The sequence below is a fragment of the Corythoichthys intestinalis genome, chromosome 6 (assembly GCF_030265065.1).
Source record: "Corythoichthys intestinalis isolate RoL2023-P3 chromosome 6, ASM3026506v1, whole genome shotgun sequence".
Classification (NCBI taxonomy): Eukaryota; Metazoa; Chordata; class Actinopteri; order Syngnathiformes; family Syngnathidae; genus Corythoichthys; species Corythoichthys intestinalis.
This window is the reverse complement of record NC_080400.1, coordinates 53,039,277-53,056,810: the sequence shown is the minus strand read 5'-3', so window position 1 is coordinate 53,056,810 and position 17,534 is coordinate 53,039,277. Positions and strand designations below refer to the sequence as shown.

The 17,534-nt window shown below is 40.7% G+C and overlaps 1 protein-coding gene across 1 annotated transcript in view; it reads right to left on the bottom strand.

The window, feature by feature from the left end:
- grm5b (glutamate receptor, metabotropic 5b) overlaps positions 1 to 17,534 on the bottom strand; it is a 156,307-nt gene that overhangs the window by 22,189 nt on the left and 116,584 nt on the right. The window contains exons 9-11 of the mRNA XM_057838071.1: positions 15,965 to 16,089; positions 15,071 to 15,239; positions 7,979 to 8,105 (exon numbers count right to left, since the gene is read on the bottom strand). Of these exons, the coding sequence (XP_057694054.1) occupies positions 7,979 to 8,105; positions 15,071 to 15,239; positions 15,965 to 16,089 (421 nt within the window). The remainder of the gene's footprint in view (positions 1 to 7,978; positions 8,106 to 15,070; positions 15,240 to 15,964; positions 16,090 to 17,534) is intronic.

Genomic DNA, 17,534 nt, shown 5'->3' with positions numbered 1-17,534 from the left:
TTTATTTGTGTCACGCTAGCAGGTACCCTGTGTATCTAATAAAGATGATTAGGTTTCTTACATTAGGTAATCATATTTGCGATGAGTTTGAATGATGCACAGTATTTGGGTACTGTATATTGTTGAAAATACCAAATTCAGTAATAAATTTCATGAAATTATAAAAGAGAGTATTTATGTCTAGGAGGTCTAGTTAAGTTTGTTGTTTTGTGTTTCCTTCCCATTTTATTTTGTGATTGTCTTCCTCCTCATTTCAGGCATTGTGCCCTTCTCCTGTTTCCTCATTGCCTTCCCCGCCCTGATTCTTTCCACCTTGTCACGACACTATTGCTACACTTCATCTCAAACAGTGAGGTCGCATGCTATACATGCATGTGATAGGTTCAGTGATAGAAATATATTATTCTAAACCGATAGGGTATGTGAGGCAGACCTAATCTGTACAATGCACGTGAATACATAAAATGTAACTTCAAAACTTTATTTAAACGCTAAAGACAAGTTTCCGAGGTACTTCCTTATGTCTGCTCCTAATTCTGTTTTAGAATTTCTCCATCCAAAACAACAGTGTAGCTGGAGTAACATTACTCATCAAAATCCCTTAAAAAAGACTATTTGGAAAGACCACATCCATCTGCCATCATCACGACAGGGGAGGACAACATATTCATGAAGGCAGATGTGGAACCAAGCTCGTGCCACCACAAAGACCTGGTGTTTTTGTCACCATGTTTCTGCTGTGTTATGGAAGGTATGTTCTTCCTATCCCTGCATTTTCATGTGTCCGGTGCTCAAAAAATACTCAAGCTAAAATCTTGCACATGAAACAACTTGTTGCCTTTCATATTGTTCTTACGATGATTGTAATTATGATTACTTTTAAAATTATTTCTACAAGCAGCAGAGGCTGCTAGCCTGTTGCTAATCAGTACGTGAAGATGGCACAATTACAAGTTTTTTTGTTCGTTTGTTTACAAGTGGAAAACGCTGTTAGGCAAGGTAAGATAAGGTCATGTGGCTCACATCAACACTTACTGTATGTTGATGGACATATATCGAGACTTCGTGCGATCTACCCGCACCCGGGGGCGGCCAAGGCTGGAGACGTTGGCTTGCCTCGCGGCGGACCGTCGGCTCGATCCCGAGATCCAACTACGAGCTTTTTAAATGCAGCAACTTTAAGTAACGTAATTGGAGCTGGAATTACCGAGGACAGTGGGAGAAAGCCCGTCTGGATGCCGCCGACGTTCTGCGTAATGTTGGGTGAAAGTTAAGCCGCTCCGGAAATCTGCTGTCTGATATCACATTCTCATATGCTATTTTTCTAATAATTTTGTAAATTGTGATTTATTGACTGTTTTGCACATGCACCCATCGTTTTAAATATAACAAGAAATCGAATCACGTTGTCCAAATGTTTTATTGGGATCAATATCTGCAATAAAAAAAGTTGACATACTATTTTTGTTTTCTGTACACACCTTGTAGTATTTCCTTGTAACAACAAAATCCGTGTCTGCCCTTCTGCATTCGGCAAATGTAATATAATTTGTAATTTCACCTCATTTTGGTCACTCAAGTGGTTGGCGAATCAATCTATACCTCACGTCAACACAGGCTGACAGATTGTTATAATTTCGTCCAGGAATGATCAACGAAGTGATAAGAACAATCATACAATCTCATCTACTTCTCATCTACGTTGTGATGAATCCTTTTTTGGAGATTCCGTGGGTTCCTCTGGCTTGATTTAGCAGTTTTAACTTTGTCAACACAGTGCTTACTTCAACGGCAATTCATGTTGTTCTTTCTAAACCGGAAGTTCGGAGCAGACATTTTCCAAGATGGCGCCGCCCATATTTAGCTCAGGAAACTTGTCTATAAACTTTAATGTAAGAGTTATCTTCCAGCTTGGTCCTTGATTGACCCTGTGGATGCACTAAACACTTTACTACCTTTTGACCCAGGGTGGCGCTATAGTTATTGATAAATTGATGATAAATTGATTGATAAATTCAGACATTCAAAAAAATATATATATAATAAATAAAATAAACATCCCTCAACTCACATGCTCAACTGGTTGAAAAATAATAATTTCAAAGTATGAATTGCGAGGGAATTACCAAAGCTTCTGTCGCAATCAAATAGTCTTATGCTCCTGGTAGTGACGTGAAATATATGTGATAATTTCAGACAAAATAATTTTTTTTTTTTTTTTTAAACTATTGTTCAACCGCTCAAGCATTTGGGTTGAAGAATAATGTTCATGTATCTGTCTGATTTCATCACATAAATACCAATTGTCACTGCCAGAAGCATTTGGATAACTAATTGTTCGTAGTTGTAATGTTGATCGATTCAGGCATTGAAATTTATTATTTTCAACCAGTCAGGTATCTGTGTTGAGGAATAATGTATGAATTCACTACTTAAATAACTATAGCGCCCCCGTCACAGGAAGTAACTTATTTCGTCCATGCACAAGGCAAAACGTAGCTGGCCAGCAAGTTTATCGCATTTATATAAAGTTTAAAAAATTTTAAAATATGACAGTAACTGTCAAAAACATATTTTTAAAAAAAAAAACTGCCAGGCTGCCACACACACATCTCATCTCCAAGAAGAAAATAATCTACCAACAAATTTTTAGGCGCCCAAATTACAACATTAACCTTAAATGCTCTTAATTAAAAAGAGACACCATGCTGATATGTTTAAACTTAATGACAACTGACTACTTTGAACTGATTCATGGTGCATGAACAATGAGTCCTAACAAAAGCTGCCATTAACTACAGTGATGTGAATTATCATTGAGGACTGAATTTAAAGAGCAATCCATGGTGTGGGGAGTCCAATTTGGCAGCCTAAGGATCACGCCTCCTCCTCATCATGTGATCTAATACATATTAATGTCTACTTTCATTGCATGGCACTGTACAAATGTGTGACGCTACCTTGATGAGAATCAGCATCTAAAAAACTATGTCAATAGTCCTCGGTAAAAAGAGTTTGGATTTCACCTTTTGAGCAAGTAGTGAAAGTCTTTTTTTGTTGTTGTTGTCTTTCTCGAGTGGGGGAGGAGGAGGCTTGTAACTGGAGGATGTAAGCATCAATGCTCAAACAAACCAGACCAAGACATATAAATAAAACATAAACAACTTGTCCACCATTTCATAATCAATTGACTCTGACTAGATAAAAGTGAAGGTTGTATGAAGCCTATTACCGTAATTTCCAGACTACAAGCCGCTACTTTTTTCGTCATTTTGAACCCTGCGGCAAGTGTACTGATGCGGCCAATTCATCGATTTTTCTAATGGCCGCCAGAGGCGCTCGAGCTTAAAATGTAAGAGTGAGACACGTGGAATATATGTGTATAACTGTGTATATATGTGTTTAACTTTGTGCTTGTGCTTTGTGCATGAGTAAAATTAGCAGAACCTCATCATGGAAAATGCTAGAAGCAATGCATATGACGTAGCTTTTAAGTTAAAAGCAATCGAAGTGGCTGATCAAGAAGAAAACAGAGCTGCTAAATGCAATCTTGCATTTAAAGTGGCACTCTGAGTTGAATGTGACGCTTGGATGACCAGCAGTGAGCGATCGTTTACCAAAACTTGCCTTATGCAAAGAGCTTTTGCACAAGCCTGCCAGTGGATCCTGAAAGCGTGGAGCAGTCTGAAAAAAAATCCACCATCACCAACGGGTTTCGAAAAGCCGGAAGAGGACCGCATAAACTCAGGAATAGGAATGGGAATCGAGAACCGGTTCCTATAGAGAATCAGTTCTGTGCGTTTCAACTCCATGGAATCGTTTGGCAGTTTATCTAATGATTCTCTAATACATTCCAACCAGCAAAAAGTATGTTACGTGATTTACGCATATTACGCATGCTCGATACAGTAAGTAAGACTAGGTGATTTATCAAAGAGTGACCATTCACTAAGTATAATCTGGAGAGTTATCGCCAAATGATTATGCATTGATTTTCACAAGCCATCTCATTATTCATTAGACTACTTAATGAAAAAGTGATATCCCCCCCCCCCCCCCCCCAAAAAAAAAGGTCTATTAATGGGTCTAAGATATTCCTTGTCGACTACTCTATAAGAAAAATATAACATACAGTATATGCATCTGAAATAATCCTAAACGATTTTATTAGCAATTTTGATACTCATTTCAGTCGGTAGTCCACCAATCAGTTTTTTTTTTTTCGGAATAATTTTAATTTGGTGGGTCGTAGGGCCAATCTGACTACTGATTTCACACAATTGATGATTTCACTCTGCATCCGATGGTGGTATTTTTGTGTTGCTGCGACTAACGTAAGTGGATGTTTCAAATGACTTCCCGAAATGCACCTGACAACTACAGCCAATCAGCGTATTTTCGCCGTAATTCGAGATAGGATGGTCCCGTTGGTCCCAAACCACTTTTAGTCTACACAGTATGAAAAGGCCTCTCCATAGAATACCCCAACTATGTCTAGGAAATTAACAAATCCAAGTTAACACAGGATTGTGCTAAAATTCCTTTTATATAGTATGAGATCCAACCGGCCTTATGTAATACACCAATTTGATTATAAACTTGTTAATACTGTATTTGGGACAACAAAGAGATACTCTGCCCCTGTTGTCCAGACTAGCTGAACACTTTCTGTGTGTGCAGGCTTTCTCCACCCCATCTGAGAGGGTGTTCTCCACTGGTGGAGACACCATAAGTCCAGAACGATCAGGTATCCTACCTGAAAAAGCAGACATGCATATTTTTCTGCAAAAGAATTGTTAATTTTGCGCATTTGCACTACGCACTGTTCTGTTGTATTTGACAGCATTTATCTATTTTTATTAGGGCTGTCAAACGACTAAAATTTTTAATCGCGTTAATTAAAAATTAATTAATCGTAATTAATCGCAATTCAAACCATCTATAAAATATGCCATATTTTTCTGTAAATTATTGTTGGAATGGAAAGACAAGACACAAGATGGATATATACATTCAACATACGGTACATAAGGACTGTATTTGTTTATTATAACAATAAATTAACAAGATGGCATTAACATTATTAACATTCTGTTGAAGCGATCCATGGATAAAAAGACTTGTAGTTCTTAAAAGAAAAATGTTAGTACAAGTTATAGAAATTTCATATTAAAACCCCTCTTAATGTTTTCGTTTTAATAAAATTTGTAAAATTTTCAATCAAAAAATAAACTAGTAGCCCGCCATTGTTGATGTCAATAATTACTTACACAATGCTCATGGGTACTGAAGCCTATAAAATCAGTCGCACCCATTTAAATATGTCTGAGCGGGGCATCTGCGTTAATTGCGTCAAATATTTTAACGTGATTAATTTAAAAAAAAAAAATTTAACGCCCATTAACGCGATAATTTTGACAGCCCTAATTTTTATTATTATTTTTTTTGTGCTATCAACTCATATGTTCTTTTAAAAAAGGAGATTTTTTTATTTCTATTAGAAAAATGTTTCAGTAAAATGTTACACATTTTTGTCTATTTGCCACAGTTAAATATTGCCACAGTTAACATCTAGGCTTTGGGCCTCTTGACCTCATTGCCAATTTGTAAGGTTGTGACTTCTGATTAAACAAACTAGATGCCAATCAAAATGTTTGTTCTTCTTTTTCCCCAAATTATAATCCATAAGAGAATCGATAAAGAATCGAATCGTTAAGCAATATCGATAATGGAATCAGAATTGCAAAAATCGTATTAATTCCCATTCCTACTCAGGAGTGAATTTGCGTCATTATGAGAGACATTAGCCACGTTTACATGCTGACTTTTATTCATACCGATTCAAATCATTCCGAATGGAAATTTCAGATCAGCTGTTTACATGTCACTTCATCTATTCCGATCCAGCGTTTACATGTGACTGCCTTTATTCCGAAAGGACGTTTGACAACTGCCGTCTGACATGCGCAGATTAATCAAAACAAAGCGTCACGTTGCAAAACATGGAGATCGATCGTCGGAGTGCTGCTGTTTTAACTTTAACCCACTTGTTGTGTTTGTGGGGTAGTATCCGCTTCTGCTGTTTTGCTCTTTTGCCTTGTAGTAGCCGGTTTTCCACCGGTTTCTAATCTGGTCAACGCTCCGGTCTATTCCGGCTTCGTGTAACCTCTCGTGAACTTTTTTAAATAGTTCACTGTTCCTCGTTTTACGCCCGTCTAAGCGAGCAATTATATTCAATTCTTTTAAAGTTTGAATTAAATACAATCTTTCCGCCGGACTTAGGTGCGCTGTGCTTGGAAGCCATGTTGCGAGTGACGTTACTTACGTCACAAAGTGACGTCACCACGTCAGTACGGAGCATGTGCAGAAAGAACGCAACCAGACAGCATTCCGCTTCCCTGTTTACATGATATAATTTTACTTCTAATCGTTTGGGAAAAGGAATATTCCACCCCTGTGAATCGGAATGAAATTCCATTCGGTTTGGGCCTGTTCATTCCGAATGAGGTGTTTATATGGAACACATTTATTCGGTTTGAACAAATATTCCGATTGTAATTGGAATATTTGGCTCCATGTAAACGTGGCAATTGAAAGCGACAACGAAAGAGGGACTGAGAAGGTGCATGGCGAAGTGTATCTGAGCCTATTCATATCCGACACTGAGGTTGAAGACTTCCATGTAAATGTCTCATGTTACTATTTGGGCACATGCGGCTTATAGACAGGAAAGGCTTATGTATATGTACAAAATGGGTTTTCCTTTAATAGTTTAAATTAAATCTCCAGTATGCCTCTGAAATTTCTTCTCGACCTTATGCACTTCTGGTGTATTGCAGAAAGACAGAAACTGAGCAGTCACTAAAAAGACCTAATTTCCAGGCTTGAGCTCAGACAGAAAATAGCATTGTAGACTTTCAAAAGGAAGGGTTTGGAAGGATACGTCAATATTGTAGAAGATTTAAGACTTCAAATGCAACCAAACTTTGCAGCTCTGAAAGTTTACTGACCAGAGAAGAGCCTCAAAGCCCAAAACTAATCCTCTCTTTTTGCTTATTTGACTCTCTTAGCCTACTCCTACTGTTGGACTCCATTTATCTCACATCCTCTGCTCAGTTGCGAAGTTTTAGACACTTTTCTCAACTGTATTTGTTTGTTTTGTTCTTAATTGCCATCAACAAGCCCCAGTTTTATTCACAGTTTTCGAAGCCTCGACTATGTCGTCTCATTGTTGCTTTTTCATCTTTGGCTCTTCCACCCTTCAGAGTCTTGCTATTTCTTTTCGATCAAAACAGTGGGATAAATCCTATTTGTAAAAGCTTTTGTGCACCCTTATTGAATATTATGCCATAGTTTCACACAACTTCACATTAAGATCCACATGTGCATCCCTTGCTAAATAAGGTAACCTAAACATTAGTATGTTAAAGTGCAGTTCTAGACCCTTGTGAACAATAACCACACATGGCCAGTAAGTACTGCTGCACCATGGAGGAACACAAAATCCCTAATGACACCATCCTTTGTGTTACTCCTTTATTCTGTGAAATATGCCTGCTCCACTAAGTGAGGAGGCATCCGTCTCTGCCATTGAAGCTCAATTTGAATTTTCAGCAGGATTCTATTCATGTTTTAATCATTGCATGGCAAGCAACATAATGAGCTGCTGAAAGAATAACAAGGCAATATTCATGCTCTTCGAAAGCAGTGGAGTAGAAATACATTTTCACGGCTGCAGAAATATGTTTGCATTGCAAGCTGCTCTAAATGGAGAATAATTAAAACACTGGTGATTGCGTTGGCAGCAAATTAAAAAGAACCTGTAGTAGGGCTGCAGTGGAGGGTGGAGAACATACAGTACAATAATATGAAGTCATGGCTAACTGCACCAGTGATTAATTATAGGGAACACAGTTTTATCACTTACATCAGCAACATTACTGTAATGATAAATACAGTTACACAAACAGTGACTAACCTGTCAGGTCATCATTGGGCCAGGAGCCAAGGTCGCAAGCTCGGCAGGTATACTCATCAAACACAAACTCGTTTTCTTTACAGGGAGTGCACGTCCAACAGCAGCTCACCTCACCTTTACGGATAACCTAAACGAATTTACTGCGTGAGTTTACGTCACTGTTCACAACAGATAAAATGAACCATCTATCTAACGAACATATACAGTGTTACCTCTACTTATGAAATTTATTGGTTCTGGAAGTAGTTTCGTAACTTGAAAATTCTGTAGGTAGAAACGCGTTTTCCATGTAGATGCCATAATCCCTTCCAAGCCCCCCAAATTCAGACATAAATATTTTATAAAGCACAGAAATGCATCAAAACATGTAACAAATACATGCTATAATTAGATTATTGCACCATCCATCCATCCATCCATCCATCCATCCATCATCTTCCGCTTGTTCTGGGGTCGGGTCGCGGGGGCACCAGCTTTAACAGGGAAGCCCAGAGTTCCCTCTCCTCAGCCACTTCAACCTGTTCCTCTGGCGGGATTCCAAGGTGTTCCGCGGCCAGCTGAGAGACATAGTCTCTCCAGCGTGTCCTCGGTCATCCCCGGGGCCTCCCGCCGGTGGGACATGCCCGGAACACCTCTCCGGGGAGGCGTCCAGGAGGCATCAGACACCAGATGCCCGAGCCACTTCAGCTGGCTCCTCTCTACGCGGAGGAGTAGTGGCTCGACGCCGAGTCCCTCCCGGATGACTGATCTTCTCACCCTACCTCCAAGGGAGAGCCTGGACACTCTGCGGAGGAAACTCATTTCAGCCGCTTGTATCGGGATCTTGTTCTTCGGTCACGACCCACAGCTCGTGACCATAGATGAGGGTAGGAACTTAGATCAACTGGTAAATCGAGAGCTTTGCCTTTCGGCTCAGCTCCTTCTTCACCACTACGGACCGATGCAGAGTCCGCATTACTGCAGACGCTGCATTGATCTGCCTGTTGATCTCCCACTCCCTCCCACCCTCACTCGTGAACAAGACCCCAAGATACTTGAAATCCTGCACATGGGGCAGTATCTCATCCCCGACTCGGTGAGGGCACTCCACCCTTTTCCGACTGAGGGCCATAGTCTTGGATTTGGAGCTGCTGATCTTCATCCCAACCGCTTCACACTCAGCTGCGAACCGCTCCAGTGAGAGTTGGAGGTCACGGCTTGATGAAGCCAACAGCACCACATCATCTGCAAAAAGCAGAGATTCAATGCTGAGGTCACCAAACCGGACTGTAGAGCCGTGGAAGAGAGACCATCGTCCATCTTTGCAAATGTGTGGTTTATTTTGTTGCTGATGTTAGGGTCTGCAACTGCGGAAACAGGGTTTTACCTCAAATCAAAAAACAACAGAGGGATGCATTCAAGGGTTTATTAAATACAAATAAAAATACACGCGATCGTGGAAAAGGGGGAATAACACAATGGGTCCGTGACAGTAGGAAGACGGAGATCAATAATACTAACCTAAGCGGTAAGCGGAGAGCCGATAAGACAACACCACAAATACACTGAAATTCCAGCACAACGTAAGGGATTTCAATTCAAGGGCGGCAGACAAACAAGCTAGCAAATGCACGAAATTCAAGAGTAGTGACGGGATATGTCGTTCGAATCCATTCCAGTTCGTTCAGTAAAAAGAATTGTTCAAACAAATCGTTCACCGAATCGTTCGCCCACCTCATCCCCACACCCCCACCCACCAGGGGTCGCGTTAACCAAATATTTTCCGTCGTTGACCGGTTTTTTACAACGGTGACGGAAAAAACTGAAGTCCATCTGTCATTTTGACAGGTTGCAATTCACACCCCAGACCACAGGGTGGCAAGTGAGCATATTAATTAGCTATTGTCTCTCTTGATGCATGACGTCGTTGGCCTTACTCGGAAAAATGTCAAGGCAACTGAGTGTCCGAAGTTTCTTCGAAAAGCCCCAAAACGACGATGGTGTTGATAAAAGAGGTGAAAAAAGAGGGACTGATGCAGTGAAGGATGACAACGAGTCAAGTGAATCGCCGGTTCACTCCTCACTGCGGCGAGCAGTTGAAAAAGCCGCCAATTACCAAGAAGGGCAGAACTGGTAACACAGTGAAAGCGGCATAAAGCCAAAAAAGCGGACCAGACTAGCCAGAGCCTGAAATTATTTCAAGGAAAATATGGAGGGTGCCACCACTGTGTGTACTCTTTTTGCTAAGCTGAGCTCACATACCACGGTAGCACGTCGGCTATGAACGAACACTTGACGCGCCGTCACCCAGGTGTATTTCGGAAGACAACAGGAAACAACAAGCTAGCGGATTGTAAGTCCATACAACTTTCTAACAATTTTTTTAAAAATTTGAAGTTGCCTTTATGTGCGTCGTATCAACGTGCATTTTTATTTAATAATAATAATAAATTGAAAAAAAAAAAAAAATATATATATATACGTAATGGAATTACATAATATTTTATTATTATTAAATGTATTAGGATCATGGAAGGTCCCACTTGGGGGTGAAAAAAAAAAAAAAAATTATATATCCTGTATATACATAATATAATAAAAATATATACGGAAACACAGTACTGGCCTGCTTACTGTAATCCATGACTGCACTAATGTTAGTTACTTTATATTATAAAGTATTATTGTATTATTGTGTATATACATATAGTGACTGCATCAAGATATAGTCATTTAAAAAATTTATGTGACGGGTAAAAATAGATTATGACCAGATTTTTATGATCCTGTCAGTCAAAATGACAGACAACGAAAAAGTCTAGCGCAACCTCTGCCACCCACCCAAATGAATCGTTCGGTTAGTGAACGGGAAGTGACATTGCCGAACGAATCTTCAAAGACCATTTAGCAATTTAACTGAACGGGAAGTGACATTGCTTGGTCCCTCCCCCTCTTGCACACAGGCTCCTCATTGGGCGCTTCAGAAGTGAGTGACAGACTATATCATTCTGTTTTCGCTGCCTCGTCTCAACCATTGCAATAGAGAGGGAGAACTTCTGCGTCGTCTGTCGCATTTCTGTGGGATCAAAGTCATGGCTCGTGCTTGCATTTTGATTAAGGACACTGTTAAACATTTTCCTTTTGTGGATTTGGGCTCGGGGGCGCACGGACTTTCTCTAGCATGATCTTGATCACATATACAATATTGCCGCTACCAGCCTACGTGACATGCTTGCTGTCACGCAAATAAAAAGAGAAATCGAAAGTTGAATTTCTAAATATGGAACGACCAACACATTATATTTACCTCACGCTCTGTTGTGTTTCTATACTCCTGACTATTATTTTTGGTAACTATCATTAAAACTAAAGTGTAAATACCTGGTTGTCAAATGTATTGCTCTGGAATGGAAACAATACCACATTTTGATACAAAACAGTTTCATTGCAAATCATTATTAAGATGATTGTATTGAAATATCATTTTTGCACTGGTATTAATAAATAAATAATCCAGTCAGCTTCCCTGTCATCCCCTCATCTCAGATCGTCAAATGCTGACGAAAAATAAGTGATTGCTCTTTCCAATGTCGCCTTTCCACTCTCATTATTTTGTTAAGAAAAATGGAGACATACTGCTACATCTGACGTGCTCGCGTGTGTTGTTTTTGGGCGCTTAAGTAGCATATGATGGACGGATGGAAATTAATTTGTCAAACCAACAAACAACCGACACGCTCTGACACGAAAAAAATAAATAAAATACTCGGAAAAAATTGACATGTGTATATACTGTTTCATTGCAAATCAGTATTATGTTGATCATACTAAATATTCATTTTCCTGTGCACATATGAGGTAAAAACCGCTGCCATGAAGCCTCCATACAGTGACAGTTCTCTCCCCCTGCACTGCCGTCATGCGACCGCAGCTCAGCTTTTGCTTGCCTCGTAGCTACCCGCAAAAGTGTTTTAAACTACTGTAAATTTGATAGTATGTTGTCATATGTAGTTCCGAGTCTGTTGAGAAAAGTGGTACACTAAACCATGCTCGCTAGGTTTGTGTGGTGTTTTTGTCTGTTTGAGCAGCATATGATAGGCTCCACATTAAAAAATATGTAACAAAGGTATTTCCTTTCATTTTTTCACTCGTTCACCGCGTGACTCAAAAGTCAAATTAGCAGCAAGCTCGGTCAGGGGCCGGAGGACCGTGTAAGTGAATGGGAAGTGACATAACTCAGTCTTGCCCCCTGCCTGCCCGCTGGCTGCTTATTGGTCACACGTGAAAGTGAGTGACATACGCTCTGATTCTGTTTCCGCTCCCTCCCCTGCCCGCGATGAGGCTTGCGTTAGTGTTGTATCGGTCGCGAACGATTCGTTCTTTTTGAACGAATTGTTTTGGTGAACGAGACCGAACTAATCATCATCTGCACTGATTCGTTCTATGAAGGTGGTGCTTGTTCGCTGCGTGGGAGGGCGTTGAGCAAGCGGCAGCGTCTTCTGACATCGCACACGACCAATCAGACGCCAGCCTCATCGCGGGCAGGGGAGGGACCGGAAACAGAATCAGGGCGTTTGTCACTCACGTCCACGTGTGGCCAATAAGCAGCCTGCGTGCAGGCAGGGGGGCAAGACTGAGTTTTGTCACTTCCCGTTCAGTGACTCGGTCCTCCGGTTCCTGACCTAGCTTGCTGCTAACTTGATTTTCCAGTAATGACTATGCGGTGAATGAATCAGAAAATGAAAGGAAATGACTTTGTCACATATTTGTTAACGTGGAGCCTATCAAATGCTGCTCAAACAGACAAAAACACCACACAAATCTAGCGAGCATTGTTTAGAGTAGTACTTTTCTCAACAAACTCGTGACTGCCTATGACGACATACTATCAAATTTACAGTAATTTAAAACACGGGTAGCTACGAGGCAAGCAAAAGCTGAGCTGCGGTCGCGTGACGGCAGTGAAGCGGGCAGAGAACTGTCACTATATGGAGGCTTCATGGCAGCGATATTTACCTCATATGTGCACAGAAAAAAATATTTAGTATGATCACCATAATACTGATTTGCAATGAAACTGCATATACATGTCAATTTTTTCCCGAGTGTTTTATTTATTTTTTCGTGTCAGCGTGTCGGGTGTTGGTTGGTTTGACAAATTATGTCAATCCGTCCATCATGTGCTACTCAAGCGCCCAAAACAACGCACGCAGACACGGGAGATGTCGCAATATGTCTACATTTTTCTTAACAGACTAATGAGAGTAGAAAGGCGACATCGTAAAGAGCTAACAATTATTTCTCGTCAGCATTTGACGATCTGAGATGCGGGGACGACAGGGGAGCTGACCGGATTATTTTATTTATTAATACCAGTGCAAAAAAACAATATGATCACCATAATACTGATTTGCAATGAAACTGTATATACATGTAATTTTTTTCCGAGTGTTTTTTTTTTTTTTTTCTTCGTGTCAGGTGTTGGTTGGTTTGACAAATTATGTCAATCCGTCCATCATGTGCTACTCAAGCGCCCAAAAACAAAGCACGCGTACACGGGAGATGTCGCAATATGTCTACATTTTTCTTAACAGACTAATGAGAGTAGAAAGGCGACATCGTAAAGAGCAAACAATTATTTCTCGTCAGCATTTGACGATCTGAGATGCGGGGACGACAGGGGAGCTGACCGGATTATTTTATTTATTAATACCAGTGCAAAAATTCAACACGATCATCTTAATACTAAAAAACAAAAATACAACAGAGCGAGATGTAAATATGATGTGTTGGTCGTTCCATATTCAGAAATTAAACTTTCGATGTATTTTTATTTTCGTGACAGCAAACATGCTGTATATGTGATTGTATGTGTGATCAAGAACCTGCTAAAGAAAGTCCGTGCGCCCCCGCCCCCTACTCCCCTCACAAAAGGAAAATGTTTAACCGTGTCCTAAATCGAAATGCAAGCACGAGCCATGACTTTGAGCCCATAGAACTAGGACAGACGACGCGGAAGTTCTCCCTCGCTTTTGCAGCAGCAGGAGAGAGACGAGGCTGTCTGTGAAAGCAGAATGATACCGCCTGTCACTCATTTCTGAAACTACGACGAGTGGTCAATGTGGAAGAGAGGGAGGGACCAAGCATTGTCACTTCCCGTTCAGTCATACTGCGAAGCGGTCTTTGGTGATTCGTTCGGCAACGTCACTTCCCGTTCAGTAACCGAACGATTCGTTTGGGCGGGGAGGGAGATGAGGGGGGCGAACGATTCGTTGAACGATTTGTTTGAACGAATCTTTTTACTGAACGAACCGGAATGGATTCGTTTGCTCAAGTGAACGACAAATCTCGTCACTAGCTTGCGTCTGATTGGTCGTGCACGATGTCAAGACTCTGCCGCTTGCTCAATGCCCTCCCACGCAGCAAGCAAGCCCCAGCTTCCTAGAACTATCAGTGCCGAGGGTGATTAGTTTGGTCTCGTTCACCCAAACAATTCGTTCAAAAAGAACGAATCGTTCACGACCGATACAACACTACCAGCAAGTTATTATCTCGGCAACCTTCTCTTTGATCACCTGGGCTTAAATATAGTCTTGAAGAGCTTGAATTGGCTGCAGTTATGAAGTCGGGAACGCTCCCAAAACTGGCTCTGTAACAAAACACGATTTGACAAACATTGTGAGAGCCGATGCCGACCAAAAATGACGTAATGTCCAGGTTATAAAATCGCGCCAGCAGCCCTCCCCACACAGAGAGCGCCGGTGGGCAACACGGGACAAGTCTGTGAAAGTGTCCAACCCGCGTCATTCCCGTCTACATGCGTGAAACCAATGATGTGAGTAAATCCCGCGTCACCTTACATGGGAATTTACCGGGATATGTTTGTGAAAGGGGCTATACTGTTTTTTTGCCTCTTGTATCCTGAAATTTCTTTCGTAACAAGAGGCAATATTCTCCCGTTGAGGCATGTCTTAACCTGAAAATTCTCTATGTACAGACGTTTGTAAGTAGAGGTACCACTGTATGTGTTTCTCTCAAAAGTAATTGCAGAAAAATGTGTTATTGTTATTCTAAAGTAAATCATTCCTAGTCCTTACTGATCACTCATGTTACCTTAATTTGTCCTTTGTCACAGGGTTCACTGCAAACGGACTTGATGACAACATCCTTGCTTGACCAGATTTCGTCATCATCGATTTTCAATCCACTGTTGTCCCAACTGCCCACATTAATGTAGTCATAATAGTCATTCCCCATCTTCTTAAAATTCATGATTTCGTACCTAAGGAAAAAAAGCAGGTGGCTATCATTGTCAAAATCAAACACACAGTGCTCTATTTTTGTAGACACCACAACTGAGGGGCAGTTTACATGGCGACTCTGCGACACCAAGACGCAATGACTGTGTTGTGGAGTGGCCTCGTGTTCATATGGTGTCGGCGAAGACGGAAGGCAAAGACGCAAACCTTGGAATCCTTCCTCCAAAGTGGAAGAATTCGATTGCAGGGGCTTAAGGGGGGCATTCATATCAAAAGCTCCCGCGGGTCCCACACCAATAACGTTAGCACTTGTACACGTCACATTGGGCGTGCGCACCGGTGCTACTAAACAATAAAAACAGCAAATATGGTGGAACATTGGCTTTAATTTACTGTTTTTAATAATATTTTTAATTCAAATATGTTGAATGTTTCTATTTTTGTGCATTTTGGAACAAAAGAAAAATGCCATTGCTTGGAGTAGCCGGGCATGTTGTCTTCCGGGCTGAGGAGGTTGTTGGGTTCAAAGTGCATCATTCGCTGTCGCCTTGTAAATCTGCACAGCCCCCTAGGGCCTGGCATGAATACTACGTCATTTTGATGCGGAATTGCGACATTGGTCGAATGGAGACGGAACCATATAGATGCAAACATGAAATTTTTCGTCTTCTCGGAGAGTCACCATGTAAACGGCCCCTGGGATGGAGCACAAATGCGGGAGGATCCTGAGCAAAATTTAAATGAGTACCTGCCAGGAGAGTCACCATTCTCATCAAAGAGGATTCCCTCCCCAGACACTCCAGTGAAGTTAGTTTTCATCAGAAAGTCCAGCAGTGTAGCGCCATCAATAGGTCTCATGGCATCGCACAAACCCTTTAAACGCAAACAAGAATAAGACTTGTTTATGACATGATGTACAGAAAAGGAAACCTAATTTCTAAACTCAAACAAAAACATTCCATGACGCAGACATTTTTTTTACATAAAACAGCAATTAAAATCATAACTACATTCCATGTTTAGTCAGTGAAATAATAGCATAAAGAAGTATATACCGTATTTTCCGCACTATAGGGCGGACCTAAAATTTTCACAAAAGCTGATAGTGCGCCTTATAATCCGATGTGCCTTATATATGGATCAATATAAGTTAATAATGGCATTATGTTCCGTTTAACGCAGCTTCATCTAGTGGATGCATCATGCAACCCCAACAAAAACTACTACTGAGCCTTATAATGCAGTGCGCTCTCTAAATGAAAACAGTTTTCAAATAGGCCATTCATTTAGGGTGCGCCTTATATTTCGATGTGCCTTATAGTGAGGAAAATATGGTATATATTTTTATATATTTGCAATGTCTTTTCTTGTAAAGTAAGAACATTTGGATTTGGCATTAGGATATAAATACTGGATGTGACAAGAGAGGGCACTTTTTTTTTAACCAGGTTTTTAGATCTCATTCTAATACACAACTTTTCTTTAAGCTAGAGGTTTGATATATGGACTTTTTTCAAACAACGGCCACGATTGATTAACAAAAACATAAGTCAATTAAAAAAAAGATTTTTGATCAAGCATCTGTATGGGCAACTGTGGCCGCCGCTGACTGACGGTAAGACCCCACTGCAGCTTGAAGGCAGGCTGCCATAGGAAGCTTCAGGCTTGCCTGTTTTGTAAATACAGTTTTACCTCAACATACGATCGCTTTGACACTCGATTTTTTCAACCTCCGACGTAAAGTTTGACTCGCCATTTGTTTCATCCGACGACATGCTCGAAATACGACGATTTATCACAACGCCGCAGTTTCTTTGTTTTCCCACAAGACGGAAGATTTCTTGTGAGAGAAATCCACATGGGTTCCAAGAATGTTAGTGCAGGTGGTGAAAAAAGGAAAAAGGTGAGGGTTACCAATTAAAATGAAGATGGAAATGACAGAAAAATATGAGCGTGGTGTCTGCGTCCGTGAACTGGCTTGACAATGCGGCCGTAGAATGTTTACGAGCTCGACGGTCCTCCTCCGACCTCCGTTTGTCAGTCTTTATAAGTTAAAGTGACAATTATTATGATTGTAACATCGCCAAAAAATCACCAGCTTTGTCAGGATTTTAATCATTTATTTCAGAACTTGTGCAACACAACATGCTGTTCACAGCAGCTGAACAGCTGAAAATGAAAAGTGAAAGTAAAAAGTCCTCTCTCACTCTGCCAAGTCAGCCACATGGTGCGTTCAGGTACACCGCACAAAGCACAACCGCCACATTAGAAACCGATTCCCTACATTATTACAGGTATTATTATTTTTATTACTATTA